We start from the raw sequence: 22,231 nt of genomic DNA on the forward strand, positions 1-22,231 counted from the left end.
CCAGCTGGGGTCAGTGATTATTGTCTCAGACATCAATACCACTGTGGGCTGTTGTCATCCACAGCAGAGACCTTTGTGCATCTCCCCTCTCCAGCCTCTCACTTGTCACTTTGGCAGCTCATCTTCAAGCTGCTTCCAAGTTCAGGGGTACTGCTGGGGTCTACCCACATCCAGGCTTCCTGCCTCTACCCATAGTGAGGGTTTGGGCTGCTGAGAAGCCCTTGCGAGGCTTCCCCAAACCTACACAGGGATCTGTCCTATGCAGCTCCACAGAGAGGTCCCTCCATTCCAGAGGCTTCTTGTGGGCTCAGATCTTGGCAGAGCTGCACAGTGCAGAGCCGGGGTGCCCTTCCCCTGGCTCCTGACTGTGCCAGTCTGTCTGTGCAGCTGCCGGCACTGCTGCTTCCCCTGCCTTTCACTTGTGTGTTTTTACGGCTCGGAGGGAGCCGTCCTGCCCCAATTCCCCGCATGCTCCTAATTTCATAGTTCTCTCCATATATCCATATATATCCATATAGCATTTGATACAGGTTTTATGGGCATTTCCATACGTTTTACAGACACAGCCATTACAGAGCCAGGTTTCACCCGAGAAACCTCAGGGGAGCAGAGCACTGAATTGCCTTAGTCTTGGCCCCAGAACAAGGCTCTCTTCTCTCCCTTGCCGGGGCTGCCGCTATCAGCACTGCAGAGGGCTGGGGGACGGCGGGGGGCTGGTGGTGCCAGCCCCAAGAGCCAGGATGCTGCCTGCAGCCTCATCCATCCTGCTTCTTGCAGCCTCATCCTGCAAACCCCAGGGCTGTCATTGCTGTCTCTTGCTCCCTCCCCAGCTGGATGCCACTGGCAGAGGACTGCTTTGAGCAGGGCTGCTTGGTGCAGATCAGGAGCATAATCTGTATGGTTAGGTTGCCAGGATCTGGCCTGTTTGCCTGCCTGTTGGGCTGTACATCCAACTGGTTGTGGGACTGGACACTCTTGGTGGTGGTGCAGAGAGTGATGCCATCCCAGCTGTCAGGGCAGGGACACTGACACACAAGGCTCTGAGCATTGCAGCTGCTGCAGTGCGCACACAGCATCTGAGCTCTGGCAAGGTGGCTTCTGGCTGACAGAGGGGCAGGAAACAGATCCAGGTCCATGCAGCTCTCTGCACATTTTCTAGCCTGTTGTGGAGGCTGCCAGCACTGCAGTAATGCCCAGAACTGCTCAGGGGCCGATCGTATTACCAGCACAGGGGAAGAAGCCTCAGATCTTGTTTAAAAAGAAGCCAAGTGATACATGCCTTCATCATCACCATGGACAGACCCTGGAGCAGCCTGAAGTGCAAATCTAGGGCACCCCCATGACGTTGCATCTAGACGCTGGGCTGTCGAGCACCATCTGCAGATTGGGACAAGTGGGTGCAGAGTTGGGTCCTCCCTTGGCACCCCCCAACCATTGCTGCTTGACAGGGGCAAACATAGCAGCACCTAGCCTCACTTCAGGTCCCCAGTTTTCCTGGCCTCACACTGGACTGATGGGATGAGGAATTTTCCACCCTGTATTTGAATTCCCATTTGCAGGGCAAATGCCCACTCCCACCCAGCACAGCCTCAAGGACTGCTCCTTCCCACACAGCTGTGGCATCATCCAATCCAGCCCTGCATGTGAGCAATGCTCAGCTATTAATAGCAGCTCCCCTCTCCCTTTTTGAGGGCTGGTGGGAGTCCAGGGTACATCCCACTCTACTTTCTTGAACAGGTCCTGAAAGCAGGAACCATTTGTGGCTTCCCTGGCCAGCGTGTCTCTTCTTGGCCTCCATCATGTTCTATTTTCTGTGCTGTTTACTGTTCTTCTGCGGGCTGTCAGATTTCCGCGCTGAGGAAAGGCTTGTAAATGGGGGGGTGGGCAGCGAGTCTGCACAGAGTGGCTACGGGAAGGGGGGGATGGAGGAGCACAGACATGGCCTTTATCACAGCCTAGGGGATGTGTGGCTCATAAATCCGACCCAGGCAGATAGGGGATAAATCATCCCAGCTGGGACACTGGTGGTTACCCATGGTTAGAAATTAACTTTGTGTTGGATGGGTCCCAGGCTGTGGGATGGGAAGGGAAGGCTGCGCTGGGCAGTGTGCCTCCTGCTCAGCCAGCCCTGGAGCCAAGCTGCAGGCAGGCGAGCAGATGCCACTGCCTGGCCCAGGCAGGCAGGGCTGGTGGGCACAATTAAAGCCAGAGTGATGAAGCAAACAACCTGGGGTGGATGCTGTGGCTGAACCTGTGCTGCGGGCAATGATGCTCTGGCACTCAGTCCAACCTAGCTGGACTTTGGCACTTCGATGAATGGCTGTAGCCACTGCACCGCTCATCCTTGGGCTGCAGCACACTGGGCACTAGGAAACACTGGTCTGCATGGGAAGGGACAGGGACCCGAGATGCCAGGGAAGATGGCAAGGTGGGCAGGAGAAGGTATGTGCTCACAGCAGGACTGTCGTCTCTCCCACAGGGTTTGGCGGAGATGGGAACCCCATCCTGGTGTCACAGGCTGGGGCAGTCTCTGGCCTGGCTCTGCACCTCTGAGGGTGGGAGGAGGTAGTGAAGCCCAGACCCTGTTTCACTTCCCCTCTCCAGCTGCAGCATCCTTCTAGCCCCAATTCCCCTTTCTCCCATCCCCAGTGCTCCCTGCCCAGCTCCATGAGCATCCCCAAACTCTGCTCTGTGTAGGACCAAGACTTTCACAAGGGCTTTTAGGCATGCGACTAGAGCAACCTCTTCTCCATCTGCTCAGGCCAAGTGCCCACAGCTGGAACCATGTCACTCTTGGGATCCCAGAGCGCCCACTGAGGGGGGAGAGAGGAAGGGGCAAGGGTGATGGGGACACCCCTCCTGCAGTGGGTCTCCAGGCATCTGGCTCAGCTCACTCCTGGCCAGCTTTCTAATAGCTCCTCAGCTTTCCTTTCTAATGAGGCTCTAATTGGAAGCTGGTTGTGCTTCCCTTCCCCTCCTCTCAGAGCTCTCCGGTCCCAGTGCTGCAGGGTGATTAAGCTGAGGTTTTGGGTTTTTTTAATATGGCAGAATTATTTTGGAAGGGCCAGGATCGTTACATGACGGGCTTCTTGAAAAACCCCAGGCTTTGCCTTTCAGACGAGGCCTTTTCAAGTGGTTTTGCACAGTACACGTCTCTGGGCAGCGACCGTCTCGAACAGTTACTGTTAATTATAGATGCCTCTTTCCCGCTCGCCCATTACTCAAAGGATTTTTGTGTGTTTTAACAGTGTTTTACATCAGTCTGAATAAGACTCTATTCAGTCTTTCGGAGAGCTGGAACTTGGGCATCCCCTGCTGTATGTGTCGTGCTCTCCTCCCTGCATCCCTGGGGCCAGGGACCAGGCAGCTGATGTGGGCACAAGCCTTCCTCTCGCTACCCAGCTGGTGCATGCACTGCTCTTAGTGCAGGAGTTGTGCCTGCTGCATGCACACCCTCTTTGCATCCCTCTCCTGGCAATGTATGGCCGTGGGTCTGCATGCTCAGCTCCTTGGGCCATCTGCTGAATTCACCCTCCATTATCCTTCTTGCATGCTGAGCTCTGCTGCCCACTGGTGCATGCTCAGCCGGACCATGTGCCCGCTGCCATGTCATCCTTGTTGCCCAAGGATTCAGGATCAATGACAGCTCCAGACACAATGACCCCCTCCTGGTCTCCTCAGGATGTGCAGGATAGTCTGCTCCTTGCTGAGTCCCAGGCCGGTGTGTTCCTCTTGCATAAACCCAGTAGCTGAGGCTGTTCCCCATGTCTTCCTTCATTGCCCACCTATTCAACAGTAACTTGTTGCACCAATATCCTTGAAAAATGCTCTTGTGTCCCATGCCACTCCATTTGTACCCTCTGCCTTCAAAAGCCACTGTTTATTCCAGCTTGCTTCCTGTGTTTTGCCATAGGTGTAGGCTAGAAAAGAGCTTGCATCTTCTCCCATGACAGCCAAGCTGGTGTATCCATCCCTGGGGAAACATCTTGTCCTAAGTATTTTCCCATTCCCACTGTAAACCCAGTATGCTCAGCTGGGCATGCTGGCCCCTTTGGAGAGCTCTGGTGGGTTTGAGAGGGGTGATTTCCCTCTGCAGAGCAGTGCTGTGCCTTTTCTCCAGCTGCAGGCTACTGGTGTTTCTGCAGCTCCCAAAGCCTTCCCAGATGCAGGAACGAGCCCTGAGCTGTGGGTCCCCCTTCAAAGATGGGAACTGCCACCCAGGATGTGCTGAATACTCTGCAGAGGGGGCACAGATTCATGGGTGGAGCCACCTGCCCAAGTCCTGGGCAACTGGAGCTTGGCAGTGGGTGCCAGACAGTGAGGCTCTGGTCAATGCAAAGGTTTGGAAGGGTTGGAAGATAAGGAGCAGCTTCAGAACTGCTCTGCTGAACAATTTCACAAGGCCAGAGGTGACAAGAGCTTCCCCTGGGTGCTCCAGGGCTGTCTGTGAGCTGCTGGCTGCTCCCCCGAGAAACCACAAGTTAGGGGGAAAAAAAGGTGGATCCTCATGCCAACCATCCATCCTCCTTCAGGCTGGAGTGGGGACTTTGTGGAGGGTGGGGGGCATTGTTTGAGGAGAGTCCCATTTGGGGAAGGTGGAGATGCACTTTGTTTGGGCACCTCTGCAGCCCTCACCTCCTCCACCTCAGCGTATAGGGCACTGTGGTCAGGCCCATTTATAAAGCTGGTAAATATATTGGCAGAGTTTGTGTCCCCTCCAAAGGTCAATATTTGTGCAGAGTTTAATTTTAACTTAACAAGCAGTTGTTTGCAGAGGCTGCCCTGTGTTTGTGTGTGTGTGTGTGCACGCACGTGTGTGTGCTTCCCCATCGATCGATGCCTGTGGGGAGGTGTGTGAGTGGCTTGTGTGTGTGCACTGACTCCCTGGGGTGCACAGGGGGTTGGTGATGCTTCCTGGCCCCGGAGATGCTCCAGATGCAGGGGCAGCACTGTGCTGTCCAGAGGCACAAGGTCTACGGTCTGTGGACAAGTCTATAAATGCAACCCACAAACCTCTCTGGGAGGTGACAGGGGGCAACATGTGCCCCGTGAGGCTCCGAACAGCAGCCGATGGGGACGGTGGCTTTCCCAGCCTGTTCTGACCTGTGCTCTGGGCTTGTTGCAGGCAGCTCTGCGGCCACACTGCCTCCAGCCTTGCCCCTCCTGAACTCGTGTGGCTTTTGTGGCTCTTGCCCATGTCCTGACAACATGGGTCTCCAAGCTGAGCACATCGTTCAAGATGGTTTCAGGGCTCTTCCAGTATCACTGCCCATGGGGTTTTATACCCCACATCCATCCTACCACCCTGCCGTATAAGACAAACCTGCATTCCACATGCACCTGCAACACCTGACTGAGGCTAGTGGCTCATCTTTGAGAGGTCTAGAGCTGAAGTGCCCTTGTGGTGTCAGGGAAGAGTGGGGAGGTGCTGGCAGGGAAGAGTGGGGAGGTGCTGGCCTGGTCTGTGCCCAGGCACCTGAGGCTTCTCTTTCTGCTACTCCCAAAGGTCTTCTAGCTGAAACCCCGGGCTGTGCTTTACCCAGGGGTAGCCACGTGTTCCCAGCTGGGCTTGGGGACAGGCTGTGCCACTCAACCACCCGATAGCGTCTCACCGCTTGGAATAGACGCTGTGATTTCTCAGGTACCTGCAGTGTATATCAACATCCTAGGGTGGGACAGGACAACAAGTTGGATCCAATACCTTCCCCCAGCCCATCTTGCCAACAGTACAGAATGTGTTGTCTGTGGGAAAATGAGAGAATAACAGTGGGCACAGCCCTGGCTGCAATAGTTTTTCCAGCAGCTTAGAGGCAGGAAGTGGGGGATGCAGCTGAAGGAGAAACAGGAGGGCTGGGACAGAGCCCATCATCCCTGCAGCACGGCTGCTGGGGCTCCGTGTTTTGCAGCCTGCCTTGTGGACGCTGAGGTTTGGTTTCCTTCTCTCTGCTCTTTTCCTCTTCCTCGCCAGGCCCCGGGGCTGCCGACTGACCTCAAAGGGAAAAGTGGGCTATGAGGGACAGCAGCAGGGATGGGCAGGGGTAAACACGGGGCTGGGGCTGGCCAGGCAGTGGAAGATGGAGGTGAAGTCATGCCGTGACGTCAGCCCTGTGGCTTTGGGGACAGCCGTGGTTAGGCTGCTCAAGGAGAGGCGGCTGTTTTCCTGCAGCTCTGCCGCTTGCTCCTGGTGCCCGTCTAACTTATAAACTTTAATGGCCAGTTTAAAAGGTTCCTGCCATGGGCACCCTCTCACCAGTTTTAGGTTTTTAATTTGGAAACTTTCCTCTCTGTGGTCAGGGAAGGAAGGACTTGGGTCCGCTCAGGGCCAGTCATCAGGACACGTGGGTGCCAAAGACATGGTCCAGAAGGACTCTGCTGTCGTCACTGGTGTCGGAACAGGGTTGGCCATGCATGGGGCAGACAGACTGGAGGAGACCCCTGGTCCCCTCCCACTGCCCACATATTGATGGAATAAATATAGCTCTTCCTCGGCCTCTGGCTGGGGGAGCACTGGGAGCTGCCACCTGCTCCCGCTCATCACAGTCCTACCCCCCAGGGTCACCATTACTCTGGGATGTGTGGGCAGCATCCTCATCCTGCAGCCCTTGGGAGACACTGGGAGCCCCTGAACCTCTGCTTACAGGGGTGAGGAGACCTGGGGCTACAGCCACGTTTGCTCTCCCAGGTGTCAACAGAGCTGGGGTTAGACACACACCTGGGGTCAGGTGCAGAGCTGGGATTATACACAATCATGCCTGGATGTGCTGCTTGGCAGGAGAAGAGGATGTGGGGTCAGCACTGTGGGAGACAGTGAGGGCATATCACTGCTGCTCTTCATCCTCTTCCTCACTTCCCACCTTTCCCAAAGCTTTGGCAGCCCCCACCAGGTGTGTGTTAGCAGAATCACATTTCACTAGTGTAAGCTCAGCTCTCCTCTGCCTGCAGAGACTTGAGAAGCCCTTGCAAATGCCCAGAAATTACTGGGTGCTGGGGCACAGGGCCGGAGCCTGATCCCTCCCATGCAACAAGGAAACCAGCGTACAAGCTTGAGGGGAGCCTCCCCACAGCCTTTCCACTCAGCCCTGGAGAGAGCACAGACATCTTCCCCCACCTCAGCTGCAGCCACCTGGAGTTACTAACAGTGTGGCTCCAAGCAGTGATCGCGGCTTGGCCGGGTCACTCCTTGTCACCAGACAGGTGTGGCAGGGCTTGTCCATATGTTCCTGCTATACATGCTGGTTGTCTGAGGGTGCTGCATGTGGGCTGGTCCTTCCAGAGCAGAATGATGCATCCCTGCTGTGAGTCCCTGTGATGGGCTGGGTCAAAGCCCACCCTAAAGCATCTTAGCTATCAGGAGGGTCCAGGACTTTGCTGGGGGCCTGGGGAGCTGCATGGCAGACAGGATGGCTGGCTTGGCAAAAGTCTGCACCTTAGGGGTTGAACTCCCCCAGGGTGGGCACCCAGAGCACTATAAATAGCACATGAAGCCAGAGGAGCAGAGGAGTGGCCCTGGTTTACCAGCACTTCCATACCATGTCTTTCAAGTGGTTCTCCTGCCTCTTCCCCATGAGCCAGTGGCACATCTGCACCCAGCCGGCTGCCTCCGGTGCCATGCCACGTGCGCTGTGGCCACTGGAACTGGTGCCACGTGCCAGCCCTGGAGTAGCCCTGCCTTTGCCAGCCCTATAATTGATTCCTGCTCTCCTGAACGGGTGGAGGCTGCAGATGTGCAGCCTAGTAGGAGGCAGTGGGCTGCGGATACCACCTCCAGGGGCCAGCCTGGGCAGGGCAAGGAGCAGCCCAGTCCTTGCCTTGGCTCTCATGTCTACGTGGAGAGCTAGATGTTTGGAAAGGTTCTCTCCCAGCCTCAGCTCCTGGAGGCAGAGCATTCAAGGGAACCCTGCTCCCCCGCTTTGGCACTACTGGCAGAGCTGGGGTTCTTGGAGACCAAAGAAACAGCTCCCTGAATATCACTGTATGTCTGCTGATGACGAGCTCATGTTTTGAGATGATGGCAGCTGATGGCAGTGCAGGGGTGGGCTCTAGAGGTCCCCTATTATTCCTCTGAGGCTGCAGAAAGACCTGGCCATGGTGATGGCAGGAGTTTAAATTGATGAGGATTTTGTAGCCTAGTGCCATATAGGAGACAATATATTGGAACACGTTATTGTGGATAAGGTTAAAGATAAACCAATTTTAGGCTGGAAGGTGATGGTGGTCCAGGAGAGAGGGCCTGCAAGCAGGTCAGTTTTGATATGAGCACAGGGCAGCTGGAAGCAGAGACCCTTGGTACCTTGTTTTCCAGTGCTGCTGATGACAGATAGTGCTGCATGGAAGAAGATGCCTAGAAAAAAAGGGAGGAAAATGGTGAAGCTTTTAAAAAACCCTGTATTTAGCCAAAGGGCATGGTTTTGCTGTCTGGAGATGGTAAGGAGTGGGTGAGCCCTTCAGAGCAAAGCAAGCATGAATGGAGAGAGTGGTGTGATGAGTGGGCAGGGGGCTGGAAAAAGCAGTGGTTACCAGAGCTGAGGAGGTCTTTGCCCACAGGGGAGTGGTGAGGCTCAGAGCATCTCTCCCAGCACAGGCTGGGATCCCTGCCCTTGAAAGTGAGGAGGAACTCAGGCTACAGTGGCTGAACGTGGCAGGACAGAGATGAAAGGGGCTGCAGCAGCAAGAGGTAATCTACTTGCCTGGGTAGAGGGGGACAGCATGGGGCAGCGTTGGAGCCACGTCTCCCAGCTCCCCCAGGTGGAGGACTGCAGCATGGGGCAGGGTCAGGGCCATGGCTGCCAACTCTCCCAGCCCTCTGTGTCCCCCCTAGGCAGCATCACAGAGACCCTGTCCCTTTCTCCAAGGGCTGAGAGGGCGAAGGTGCCCTGACAGAGTGTTTTATTAGCGGCAGGTGCCTGAAATCCAACCGTGGTGGAACAGTAATCCCTCCACTCACCTGGAGATGAACCCAGCTTGAGGGACATGGCTGTGCAGGGTCAGGCCCCACCGGTGCTGGGATTGCCCTGGCCGTAACCAGAGTGTCTCCCTGGCAGCCTGATGGGCTGGTCCTGCCATGGGCGACAGGCGCGTAATGCCTGATTTCACAGCACTGGCGTGTTCTGTTTGCTTGTGGCAATGATCTCTCCTGCCCTTCCAGCTCCAGCCCTGGCCATGTGTGGCAGTTCCCAGACCTGCCTTCAGAGATGGGGCAGGAGCATCTCTGGTCTTGCCCTGCAGCCAGCACTGGAGCTTTGCAAATGCCATGGCAGTGCCATGGCTGGGAACATGTCCCACACAGAAGAGGAGGAGGAAGGCAGAGACTCCCCCATCTCTCGGATGCTGAGGTGGTCCATGAGATGGGCATAGGTTCCTGGGCTCTCTGCAGCAAACCAAGGGGATGTATGTGAGGGAGAGAGGAACAGGAGCGGTCCATACAGGAAGGGTCTCCCGTTTGCCGTCCAGAGCCCTGCTCCTGAAGTGCTCTTTGCTGTGTCCAGCTTTTTCCATCAAAGCCATGTCCGGGAGGAGGAGCTATAGGGCCAGATGCTGCCCAGCAGCCCACTGCCCTCAGTGCCTCCAGGCACAGGACTGGGAATGGTTTGGCAGCAGATGAGCAGTGATGTCCTGTAGGATGGCTGGCAGCCTAGTGCAGCTAGTGTCAGGGGGAGGCAGACCAGGGTCTGTGGCACCCTGGCAAACACCAGCCTTGGACTTGCAGGAGCACTGTATCTGCATCTCACTATTGCATGGCGCTGTGCCCAAGCTGAGGATACTTATCACCTCGTCATTGGGTGCACAGCCCTGACCGGTCCTCTCTGTCCCCGCAGTCTTACCCTCTCCCAAAGTGCTGCTTTCTGCTCATCTCACTGGACCCTGGCTTTGTTGGCTGAGCTCATTTAGCTTTGACAAAGTTTATAGCACTGGAATGCAGAATGGCTGCTGGCCTCCCTCCAGCCTAAACATCCCCACCCCACAGTGCGACAGGCGCTGATAAGGGTGAGTGCTGCAGCGGGCAGGTATCTCGTGCCCAGCCCGTGACCTTACAGCCACACGACCTTGAAGGTTGTCATTTATCTCACGCGTGTGAGTGTGTGTGCACACGAGCTGTCTCCCATGTCTCCCATCCCCGAGAAATGTTCTCCTCATCTCTGGTTTTCTCTCTGGGCCAAACCCACATGCACGTTGCCCAAAACCGACTCCGAACAGAGTCCTTTGATGAGCGGGGCTTAAATATATATTTGGCATTCCAACGGCAGCATGCCGAGCCTGGCCGAGGGTGTGAAAGTGTTTGCTTGACAAACTCCGGGGGCTCTCGCCTCTCTGCTGGCTCTGGGGATTCACAGGAGAGAAATATCAAGGAATTTTTCACCTCTCTGTTTTGTTTTGTGCTTTTATTTTGTTTTCCTTCTGTGAGTGCATTTTTAGCTTTGGTGAAAAGTGCCTGATTGACAGCCACAGAGACTGAGTCCCCTCTCTTCACTGAGACAGAGACAGCAGCAGCAAACATCCCCCCCCAGGCCCAGGAGAGAGAGGGAACAGCCCTGAGAGAATTGTATTGACCCTGGGGGCTCCTATCTCCTCTCCACTGTCCCTGTCCCTTCTGTGAGCCCAGTGCTGTCATGGATGGATTTGGGTACCAGCAGGATGGAGATGCCCCACATCCTAGATGTCCCAGGCCATAATCTGGTCAGAGCTGACCCTTCTGCGAAGACCCCCTCTCTGCTGAGGTCAAGGGTTTTCAGTCACAGGGTCCTTTGTCACCACTCAGCTGACCCCAAAGAGCCCCAGCACCACACTGTGAAGACATCCATGCCCATTGCTCCACCACGGATTTCCCAGCCAGTGTCCCCATGTGCCATGGCACCAGCTTCGGGTGCACACTGGCCCCCAGGCACCTTTGGGATTGCAGAGGGTTCTTGTCACCTTGCGCCTGTGTGGGGAGAGATGGAGCAAGAGGAGGAGCAGAAGAGTGTCTCCATGGGTAAGTTTCAGGTGGATGGGCTGATTGCTTGCAGCCTCCTAAAATGATGCATGGGAGGTGCTGGGGGCATGAAGTCAAAACCACCCTTGATCTTCACTTGCCACTGAGCTCCTTCTGGGCTGGAGAGGCAGCTCTGTCACCAATATGCATGTGATGCGGGATCCATGGAGGGGCGGGGATGTGCAGAGCAGCCTGGGGTGCAGAGCTGGGACCCTGGGCTTGAATGGGAGCCCAAGAGTGTCTCCTGCATGGGGAGGAGGAGGAAGGCAGATCTCCCTCATTACTCCAGTCGCTGCATCCTGCGCCTGTGGGAAATGGGGAGGGGAAGCCCAGGGCAGTGGATTTGGTTTCAGAGCCCATGTCTGCAATGCCTGCCAGAGCAGAGCAAGAACCTGGCTGGCTCTTGGGGAGGGGGCTGAGGGGGCTGTGTTTGTGTGTTCTCAGCTGTCCCCAGCATAATCCCTCATGAAAGAGAACCCCCTGCCCTACTGCATCCCCACTGTCTGGTGGCAGCGCTGCCTGGCCCTAAATCACCTGCCAGTCCCAGCCTGATGGATCACCATGGAAATGGGGGTGCTGCCCCCCAGATCAGCAGAGAGAAAAGGTCTGGAGTCTGAGGGGCAGTGGTACAGACTCTGGAGGCTGCAGAGCAGGGATTAGGATGCTGGTAGTCTACAGGGAGAAACTCGATGCCCAGGGACAGCGGGACAGAGGTTGGTACCATTTTGCAGAGAGGGATTGGGCTGCTGTGAATTGCAGATGGTGAGAAAGGGATAGAGAGAGATTGTGGAGCCAGGTTGGAGATCCTGGAGGGCCATGAGACTGGGGGCAGGCTTTATTCCCGGGGCAAGGACAGGCTTGGCTTGGGCTCCCCGAGGTTTCCTTCCTGCCCCACTGAAGAATCGCTGGCTTGTCTGAAGACCGCTGACGGATCATGGACCTGTGTATTTCCTGGGCAGTGAGTCCCTTTCATGTGGCCGCTTGAAAACTCTCATGACATCACCAGGGGCTGCTCCTCCTGGAGACAAACCCAGTGCTTTTTAGGGTTTTGCCTTCCCCCTCGCCCCAGCCTGTGTGTTTTGGCCAGGGGGGACCTGGGGAACCACGTCCAAGAACAGCCGCTCTGGCAGGGAGATGGTGCATGGGGCTGGGGAGCAGGGAGAGGGCAGTGTGTCCCCCCCATACTGAATAAACATGGGCTGGCCAGGGCTGGAGGGGGCTTTTCCAGGCGGGACCACACCCCGGGGGGCTATTTTTTGCCATGAATGAAGGGGCTGTGTGCTCGCAGGGCTGGCTGGCCTCCTGCTGCTGCTGCTGCTGTGCACGGAGAGCTCGCCTGACACTCAATCCTGGTGCCTGGCTGGGGACCAACATCTGCACTTAGCACAGCTGGGCACTGCCCACGGGACACCTGGCTATCTGGAACAGCTTGGCACTGCCTGGAGGGACACCTGGGCACCTGGTACAGCTGGGCACTGCCCACAGGGACACCAGCAGGCTGCCATGCTTGGGAAACACAGTCTGTCACAGAGCACGGGGAAGTGATGATGACTCAGTGGCTGCGCCAGGGGCAGTGCCAGGGCTGCTGGGGCATGTTGGACCCAACCCTGCTGGGACCATGTGCCTGGGGACCCGCCTGAGGCAGCCTTGTGGTGAGCCCTGCTGCCCCCCTGCCCCACATAGAAATGCTTCCTGCTGCAGTTTCGGGTGATGATGGGGCAGCATCTCCAGGGACTGCCTCTCCAGCTGTGCCCATGCTTGGGAGGAACTGCAAAGCCGCAAGGGTGGAGCAGCTGCCTCCTGCTCAACCTGGTCCTGAACGCACCCAGATTCTCCCCAAAGCCCCTAATCCCACCTGGCTCAGCCCCAGCTTCCGCTCTGGGCCTTGTTAGCTCAGCTAATCCCTTGTGTGCCAGGTTTAGGGATGTGCTGGGTGCAGCATCCCCATGGTTGTCAGGCACATGTCCCTCTGTCACCCCCAGATTTTGTTTCTCAAGGAGTCTGAGGGCTGCTTTGCCAACCCCCAGCCCTGACCCACACTCCTGCTGCCTTCTAAGCCCCAGTGCCCCATAGGTCCCAGGGGTTAGCTGCATGTGTTTGTGCCCTTGAATGAGTGACCTATCCTTGCCGGGTGGAGACGGAGTGCTGGATCCCACCCCTCACTGTTCCTTATCGCCACACAGCATCCTTATGATTCACCAGGTGTGGCTCTCTTTCCGTCACCCCACTTTGCAGGAAGTTTCCTGGCCAGCCCCCCATGAGCTCTGTGCAATAATAACAAGCTGGGATGAGCTGGCTGGCCTTCCTGAGCAACCCTACAATAACAGACCAGTGCAATGTGTCCAGCTTTCCTGGGCAGACAATAATAAACCCACATGAGCTGGCACACTTTGCGGAGGAACCCTACAATAATAAGCCTGGATGATGTGTCCATATTCACCAAGTCAGACTAAAATAACAAGGCAGTATGAGCCACCCAACTTCATCACAGATAAGAGGGGTCCTGAGCTGTCCCCCTGGGACAGGAGGCACACTTGGTCACCAGGTCTCCACATCTTCTTCTCTTGACCGTGGAGAAGACAGCTGGTGTCGGTGATGGGCCGGGTTGGTTGAGGCGATGCCCGTAGGTGCCATCAGCCTGTGACTCTGCCTTCCTGGAAGCCAGTAGCAAGTCCTCACTAGTCCTGGCATTCTGGAACCTGCTGCTCTTCAGGGCATCCTCCTTGTCCAGCTCCCTTGCCAAACTGGCACCCAGTGCCAGCTTCCCCAGAGGCTCTCCTGCTGTTGCTACGTGGGCTGTTGGACAGGAGGACAGCTGCCCATGGTCAGACTGGATGTGGGGGTGACACCAGCAGCTGCCACCAGACCCTGAGCAGCAAGGCCCAGCATCTTCCAGCGTCAGCCAGGTGGGGAGGCAAGGCTAGTGCTGGATGCTACTCTTTTTCAGGGAGTTTGTTGGCACTTGGGCAGTGGGAGGGCTTGGTTGTCCATGGATTTGCTGGGCATCATGACAGGATGGCCTCTTTCCAAATGGCATGGGTGAGGGACTGTGCCCACTGGGGGCTGGAACCCCTCGCTCCCCACCAGCCCTCTGCCAAGCCCTAGGGCCTGGAAGGCTGGTCCTCACATGACTGGGGAGAAGATGCTGCAACCTCCTGCCCTACCTCTGCGCTGCTGCTGGCCCTCCTTTCCCTGGGATTTGTCCCTGGAATTTGGATGCAGGAGCGGGTGGGCAGGGCAGGGCAGGGTCAGGACCCCCCCAGCATCCCTTCATAGGGGGGACCAGCATCACACCAGCGTGGTGGCAGCACAATGCAGAGCCTCGCTGCCACCACACCCCTCTGCTCAGTGTCTGCGAGAAAGGCTGTAACCCAAGCCACAAAAACAGCACAAGGAGAAAGAAAAGGGTATTGAGCGGCAGGGCTGCTGCGGTTGCCGGCCAGCATAGACTGCTGGTTGTTAAGCGTGTGCCTCGCTTGCAAAGGCTGCCTTGATGAAGTGTGAGACAGCACTTACAGAGGGACGCGGGCAGGCATTCTCGCTCCATCTTCCTCTCACAGTGCCGGCCTTTATGTGCCTGACATTTGCTTGCTGGAAAGGCCCCTAAAATCAGGGGGAAAGGAAAACATTGCCTGCAGCAGGGCCAGAGCGGTGCTGGGAGGAGTGCTGTGCTGTGCCGTGCTGGGCTGCGCTGGGCTGGGTCAAGCTGGGATGCTCGCCTGTCCTGGCCTCACCACCCGCTCTTCCCCGGGGTGACCCCTTCACCTCTCAGCAGCTCTCCAGTTGCCTTCCCCTGCCGGCACTGCCGCTTCCTGTCAGGTGTGCTCAGCCTGGCTGCCTGCCTGTGAAGTCCTGGCCATCCTGCCCGTGCCTGCTTCAAGGGCGGGCTGGCAGGACTGCCAGCTCTCTTAGCTGCTGCTGGTGCGTGTCCCCTGGGGCTGCATGGTAGGGGACAGTGATAATGCAAGGTCAGAGCTGGTCCTTTAGCCACCTGCTGCTGGGGTATGCAGTGCCCCAGGGACTGCTGAAGGCTGGGGTGAGTATGTGCAAGCACATCTAAGAGCTGGACGAGCTGGGAAAGGGCGTCAGTGGTCAATGTAGGGCATCTCGGAGTGCCTGGAGGGAGCTTGGCCCCAGGAAGAGGGGTCATTGCCCCACCAGGGAGCTGGGGCAAGAGACTAGGCTTATGTGGCCTGCTTCATCCCAGGGGGTTAAGTCCCACCTTTCTCTGCCCTTGATCCCAGCTGGAAGGGAACAGTTCAACTCTCTCCATCTATTTTCCTGCAGACAGATTCTACTGGGATCCCTTGGTCCAGTGCTACTGGCAGAGGCTAGTTGAGCATCTCTGGATCCCAGAGTGGATCCCTCCCCAGCCTAACTGACACTGGCACAACCATGGGCAGAGATGCCCAGCACAGATCCAGCAAGCCATCCACAGATCCAGCATCCCCATTCCCAGGAGCATGCACAAAACTCATGGCAGGGGAGAGCGCCAAGGGCAGCCTGGCCACAAGGCACAGGAACACTCCAGTCATGGAGCTCTTCCCCTGCCCTCCATGGATTGACGCAGCATCACCAGACTTTGCCCATGCCAGTGTGGTGGCAGCCATTCCCGTTGCTGGAGAGCCAGTCTGCCATTCCTGGGCTGCCACTCCACCACACCGCTTCCATGGAGCCCGCTGGTGGGGGCGGCCTGGGGAAGCCATGCCCCCCTTTGGCCCACAGCCCTTGGCTCCTGCCCCCGGCAGGAATTATTAAGTGTGCCCCTGAGGAGCATGTGCTGAGGCTGGCCACGGGAATGTGGGCAGATCTGACATACAAGCCACAGCAGCCAGGCTGTAATTTCCAAACAGGCCCCATTTGCTCTGTTTTCCAGTTAAAAATATATTAAAAAATAGGAATGTGGGATTTGTAGTGAAGAATGTTGGTAACCGCTTTGAACGTCTGGTGTGATAATGAAAGGGTCAGTTCCCAGCTTTGAGCATGACCGATTTAGACTCTGGTGCTTGGCACTAGTTTGGGGACCCAGCACAGTCCAGCCTGCCTGCGAACCCATCCTGGGCCAGGGAAAGGTGATGCTTCTGTGTTGGTGGTGTGGTGCTGGGCTGGGTGATGTGCCCCTCCTGCTCATGCTGTAAAGAGGACATCCAAATTGCCATCTCTTATGGCCTCTTGAGAAGGGAGTCTGGGCAGGGGGAGGTGAAGGCAGCATGCCTTGGAGATAGGCGCCATATCCTGCCCACTATTGCCTCTCCACACTGGGGTGCAGCCTCACAGCAGAGCCCTCTTGGGATGGGGGTCACTGAGTGAGGTTGCAGTCCAGCTCCCCCTGAGCTGCCCCTCCACACTGCAGGGCTGTCAGTGAGCACAGCTTGCTCCTGGCACGAGGTCAGGCACCTGCCCCCCTTCAGCGGGCACCCCTCCTGGCTGGGCTAATCGCAGTTCAGGGTGTGCTGCGGAGCCTCCCATGCCACTACCACAGCCTTGAGTCCCTTCTGATACTGGGGCATCCCACTTGGCCTTGTGGCCAGGTAGTCATAACAGGCGGGACAAGCCATGCCAGCTCCTCAGGCATCGCTTCCCGGTGCCTGGCAAGCCCCGTGAGCAACCCGGACAGCACTCCCCCAGCTGCCAGCTCTCTGCCCATGCTGCTCCCCAGACCTCAGGCGTCATGTTTATCCTGGAGATGGATAATCAGGGAAAAACAAGTCACCAGAGGCCAAGCCTGATGTTGCAGCGGGGACAAGTTGTCTGCAGCAGGGTTCAGTTTCGGGATGTGCTGGAGCAGTGGAGTAAGGAGGAAGAAGAAAATCACAAGTAGCCAGGGCTTGTCCCCCATCCAGCCCCTTCCAGGGACACCTCGCTGTCCCTCTCAGCCTCCGGGGCCATCAGGTGGCCGGTGGCTGGCACAACACGCTCCACTCCCTGCTGAGTCACAGCTCTGCAGGGAAACGCTTCCAGCTCTGGTTATAACCCATTTCCCTCCGGGGCTGTGAAGCGCAGCCTCCCCGTCCCGCCGCGGGCCGGCTCCGGCCGCCCCATGGCCCTGAGCCCGCGGGCTTCAGCCGCTGGGAAGGGCAGCGGCAGGAAGTGGCCACTGACTCCCAAATTCCACCCTGGGCTTGCTGGAGCTAAGCCCTTCCTGCGGGCGTGGGCAGCAGGTGCCCTGCACCTGCAGACCCCTGTGCCATCCTAGATGCCCATCTCTCCCAGGGGTGCTAGGTACCCTTCTCCCAGTGCCTCCCCAGGGTGCCACTTCAGTGTGTGCGTGGGTGCTGGTCTTGGGGACACTGGGTGACTGCAAGGATGGTTTGTCCCATCCCCAGGGACACCATGGGGACACTGTGCTGGCTTTGGGCAGCTGGGACTGAGCACTGAGTGAGCAGCTTCCCTGCTCAGATCCCTGCCTGAATGCTGTGCAGAGGAGCAGACTGAGCAGCCATGGGGCTCGAGGCACATCCCAGGTGCCATCCTGGATGGGTTGGGGCAGAGGGGGATGGGCAGCACCCTACACTTGGATGCTTAGCCTGCCCCATTGCCCTGGCATTCCCCAAGGACCCGTTGTTGGCAGGGAGGAGGGGTGGGCACCAGAATAGTGGCATCCAGGGCTGTCTGGCTCTGCAGGGGACTCTCCTGCCCTCCTGGGGCACTGACCCACACAACACTATCTAGTACACTTTGCTCACTTCACTGCCATTCCTGGCTTTCCTGGGAGCTGCTGTTTGCTTTTCTCTGAATTATGACTCCAGCTTGTGCCTTTGATCTGGGCTGTGTCGGCCACCCGTTGCCAGCCCCTCTCCTGCCTTTGAAGTGCAGTTGCCTTCCCAACCTCAGATGCTGCTTTTGCAATCTTGGGTGCAATCCTGGCCCCATGGGGTGAGACACCAAGGGCAAGAGCATCCCTCGGGGTGTCCGAGGTGCTCAGCATCCCTCCTCCTCCCTGAGACCTTGTGATGGGCCAGCACAGCTCATGGCTTGGAGGCTGGGCAGTGAGGCACTGAGAGGTGTGCTTGCCCAGTGGCAAGCAACCCTAGGGATGCTGGCAGAGTGCTGGGACCAGAGTATCGCTCCCTCCTGTGGCAGTGGGCAGGGACACAGGAGGTGACCTGTGTTTGCCTGGCCAGTGCCATGCATATCCTGCAGCTAAGGGGCCTTTCATGCCCTCAACTCCAGCAGAAGGGATGAGACCTGCATGGAAGGTGTCTTTCTGGGCACCAGCCAACTCATCCTGGCATCAGCCCTGTCCTCCCACCTGTCTGGCGGGGAGCAGCCAGAGGAGGGCTCAGCTTACCCAGTCTGCCACTGGGAAGCTGGGGTCAGGCTTTGGACTTCGACCTTGAGTGGGTCTGAGTGTCCCCATCCCCTCCCCACTCCTCTGGCCCAGAGAGGATCCTGCCTTATCTGTTACACTTTGTTCTCCTGCTGTCTGGGTGTGGAGCAGGGCAGAGATTAGTGTGCAGACCTTTGACATACACACACACACACACACATATACACACACAGCCACACAACCAGCCACGCATGCATCCCCAGCCACGCTCATCTGCACACCACTGCACATACAGTCCCCATGCACGTCAGCATGCTCACACTCACCTGCACGCGTACGCCCACACTGTGCCCCACATACCCCCCACAGCCACCCCCTCCAGGGCACACACGCATTTCCCCATCCTTGTACATGTTTGTTTGCTCTCTGTGAGCTGTGTTATGTTCCCAGTGGAGTGTGGCGCTTTCCTGGCCTGCCAGCTAAGGTCTACCATGTGCATCGGCATGGCCCAGTGGGTAAGGTGGCATCAGGCAGGCAGGGGGTGTGGGTAGGAGGAGAGGGGCTTCCCTGTGTCAAGTCTGGAGGGAATAAAAATGTTTGCAGGGAGGCGGGAGCTGTTCTGGCAGACTGGGAGCAAATCTGGGCACCCCTCGTCCAACTTGTTACATTGCCCTCACTTGCCGTGGGGCCAGTGGAGATGTCTTATGCTGCACACATAGACATGCTGAAGGCTGTAGTGGCAGGCAGGGGCTACCTGTTCCCACCTCTTGCCGAGGTCGTGCCCCTACCCAAGGCTTACTGTCCATGTCTGCAAGCTGCAGCCCCTGCTGCTCCAGCCAGGGAAGTCAGAGCACTTCCAGTGTGATCTTATCTCTGGCATTTCATGAAAGAATCTGCAGTCTGCCTCTGAATGGGAAGGCAGCCAGAGCAGGTGTGCAGGTGTGTGCACGCACGTGTGTGTGCATGTGTGTGTGCACAACTGGGGAGCAGCCACATCCCATCCAGTGCCAGAGCTGGCTGTTCCTGCAAGCTGTGCTGCAGTCTCTGGGGTGAAACAAATGGAGCCTGACAGGCAGAGGGAGGCACAGCCTCTTCTTTGCCCCCCAGCAGCACCACAGCAGGGTGACCTGGCAGGTGATTTCCTGGCAGGGTGATGGTGCCTCTGCTCTCTCCTGCAGAGGCTGTCCCAGATCTTTGGTACAGGAGAAGGGCAGGAGTTTGCCTCTGCACTGCAGCAGCTCTACACGGCAGTGATGCAGCAGGAGGCCAAGCAGGCTCGGAAACGGCAGTGCTCAGGTGAGGAGCTCTTTGGCTGTGGGATGGGGGGTACATGAAGCAGTTGTCCCCCACACAGCTGAGCCCCATATCTCAGGGAAGGGGAGCGTGGCCTCAGGTGCAGCTCCCCCATGCAACAGTCTTTCCTTTTGCTTTTCCCCCACGCAACCATAATTCCTGGAGTGGGTATTGGCAATGCCCCATGCTCCCTCATCTCAATCCAAAATTGCATCTTTTTCTATTGGTACCAGAGGACGATGCAGACCTGGTGTCCACTGCAGAAATCACAAGGGACCCCCATTCACCTCCTCCATCCCAGGAGGATGAAACATCATCTTACAGAGAGAGAACCACGGTGAGTGCAGCTTTAGAAACAGCCTTTCTGTACCAATGGCAGATGGGGCCCACACATCCTTTCCCACCTCACATCCAAGCCCTGTGCCCCTTCAGGATGGGTCGGGGGTCTCAGCTTGGTTCTTAGCCCATCCTACCCCATGTGCCCTGACTGGGGAGTGTGTGATTGCACACGTGTGTGTGGTTTGCACTTCCACAACAGGGATGACGAGTGTGTCACTGCTTGCATACATGCACCCATCCTGCATGACCCCTGACATTGCCTTCTGAGGGGGCACTGACTCTACCTTCTCTTTGCTTGCAGCCAGCCTGCTCCCCAGCTCAGAAGCCTCAGCTGCCTGCAGCCAAGGCCAAGCCAAAGAAGGCAAAGGGGCTCTTCAGCTGAAAGGTTTCTTCCATCCCTCCCTGATGGTCTCTGCTCCCCCCAGCATCCGAGAAAGGGAGTGCAGGGCACCCATGCATCCTCTACCTCTTCTCCTGCATCTCCTGGTGAACCCTGTGCAAGGTCATGGTCCCCTCCCAAGGTGCCTCCAGCTGAGGAGATGGAGCTCCTTTCTTCAACAGTGCCTCTGAAAACAGCTTTTCTTCCCTGGTGCAGAGCTTGCCCAGGCTTCTTCTCATGGCAAAGCCAGTGCTGGACCTTGGGGAAGTGGGAGGGATGCTGCCAGTGGGTATGAGACAGCCAGGGCTCTGGCAGAGCTGTAGGATTTGACTGCTGTCATGTGGGTTTTCAATAAAGGGCTGTGACTGGCTGTGTCCCTCTCCCGCTCTGTCCCACCGGGCCCATAGTGTCCAGGAAGGCGTGCAACCCCTGGTGCTGCTGGGTCCTCCTCAGTCCAGTCCTGCTGTCCCAGGGGCTTGCAGCAGCTCATTGCTGTGGCGTGGGACGGCAGCTCCCAGACCATGCTGTGCCTCACCCTGAGCAGCAGTATGTGGATTGGGGCGTGCACAAGAGGACACCCAGATCATGGGGGCACAGTATGCTGAGAGGGCTGGAGCTCATGTTCTCCTTGTCCTACACCATGTGCTGGTGCCTGGAGCCAAGTGAAGCCCTTGCAGCAGCAGGCTGGCAAAGGCAGCAGACACCTCCACCATGGTTACTGGGCAGATGATACAGGGTTAATCCAAGCTTTGGCCTCCAAAGAGCAGGAGACAACCAAAACACTAACACACTGAATGCTTCTGGGCCTGGGGGCAGCCCTGGAGCAAATTACAGATGCTCCCTGGACACAAAGCACCACCTCCACCCCTTCACAGCCAACCCATCCATCCATCCATCCATTAACTCCTGCTCTCTTCTTCTAGCCCTTGTGTCCACATGCTTCCTTTGGGACTGGGACCTCATTCCTGTGCCCAAGTTAGGTCCTAAAACAGCAGGCAGAGAGCCAGGCAACAGGCAGGCTGCAGCCCATGGTGCTGCTCTCCTGGGGCAGGGACCTGTGCCCCCAGGTGCCCTGCTCCCTGGGGCTGGGCCAGCTGCAGTCATACTGCCTGTTCTCCTGGTCAGCAAGAGGGAAACAAAAACATCCGGAGCAGCCCCTGTGTCTTATGGAAGGGGAATGAAAGGGCCTTTGCTGGGCCACAGCCGATCAGCCACAGAGCAAGTGCAAACGGTTTCTTTTTATATTTCCTCTCTAATGGAGCAGCATGCAGGGCAGAGTGGGTGGTGAGAAGGAGAAGCCATGGGATGGGGAGCTTGTACCAACAGCCGTAACTACATATCCTGCATTCTCCTGTCTGCAAGCATCTTACCTTGGCAGCTTTAGGTCTGCCTCCTGGGCACTTTTCCCCAGGGAGGGTCCTGCTACTAGCTGAGGGGGTATGACTGGGGCAGCAGGAGCTTAACTGCTCTCTGTTTCACGTCTGCTGTCACCAAGTTGTCCCCTGGTGCAACCTCTGATCCATTCGTGTGGGCTCTGTCTCCTGGCCCAGGAGCTGCTCTGTTGCAAACCAGGTCCCTCGGGTCCCTGCTGGTTCTGGGATTCATGCAAACCATCACCTGCACCCCTGGGTCATCCCAGATATCAGCTGCACCCAGACTGTGTCTCTGCTTCTCCCTGGGGTGCTCAACTCAGGGGAGCCAGTGCCAGGGATGCTTCAGGAATGTTGCTCATGAGCCCTGTTCTGCTGCACAGTAAGTCTCTGTGGAGTGTCCTGCAGCCTGTGCTCATGGATGGATGAGCACCCCAGTGGGCATCAGGTGGGTGTAAAGACCTGCTGCAGGGACAGATCCTGTTCCATTTACCCTGCTCCCAAGGCAAGGGAAGGTGGGGATGCAGGAGAATGGATGGGGGATAAATAAAAACAGGACAGTGAAGATAGCAGGAAAAAGAGCTTTGCCAATGCCCCCCAGAGAACCACAG

The 22,231-nt window shown here is 57.2% G+C and overlaps 1 protein-coding gene across 2 annotated transcripts in view; it reads left to right on the forward strand.

Annotated features, from left to right (window-relative positions):
- Positions 1 to 20,633, forward strand: part of NHEJ1 (non-homologous end joining factor 1) — a 44,765-nt gene extending 24,132 nt beyond the window's left edge. The window contains exons 6-8 of one of the 2 annotated variants that reach the window (XM_027678826.1): positions 19,418 to 19,535; positions 19,766 to 19,869; positions 20,173 to 20,370. In XM_027678826.1, the coding sequence (XP_027534627.1) occupies positions 19,418 to 19,535; positions 19,766 to 19,869; positions 20,173 to 20,253 (303 nt within the window). In that variant the 3' untranslated portion in view covers positions 20,254 to 20,370. Of the gene's footprint in view, positions 1 to 19,417; positions 19,536 to 19,765; positions 19,870 to 20,172 lie in introns of both variants that reach the window. The other variant, XM_027678825.1, reaches the window with a different exon arrangement.
- The last annotated feature ends 1,598 nt before the right edge of the window (positions 20,634 to 22,231 follow it).

This window comes from Neopelma chrysocephalum, unplaced genomic scaffold (assembly GCF_003984885.1).
Source record: "Neopelma chrysocephalum unplaced genomic scaffold, ASM398488v2 Primary Assembly neopelma1_44, whole genome shotgun sequence".
NCBI classification, from domain to species: domain Eukaryota; kingdom Metazoa; phylum Chordata; class Aves; order Passeriformes; family Pipridae; genus Neopelma; species Neopelma chrysocephalum.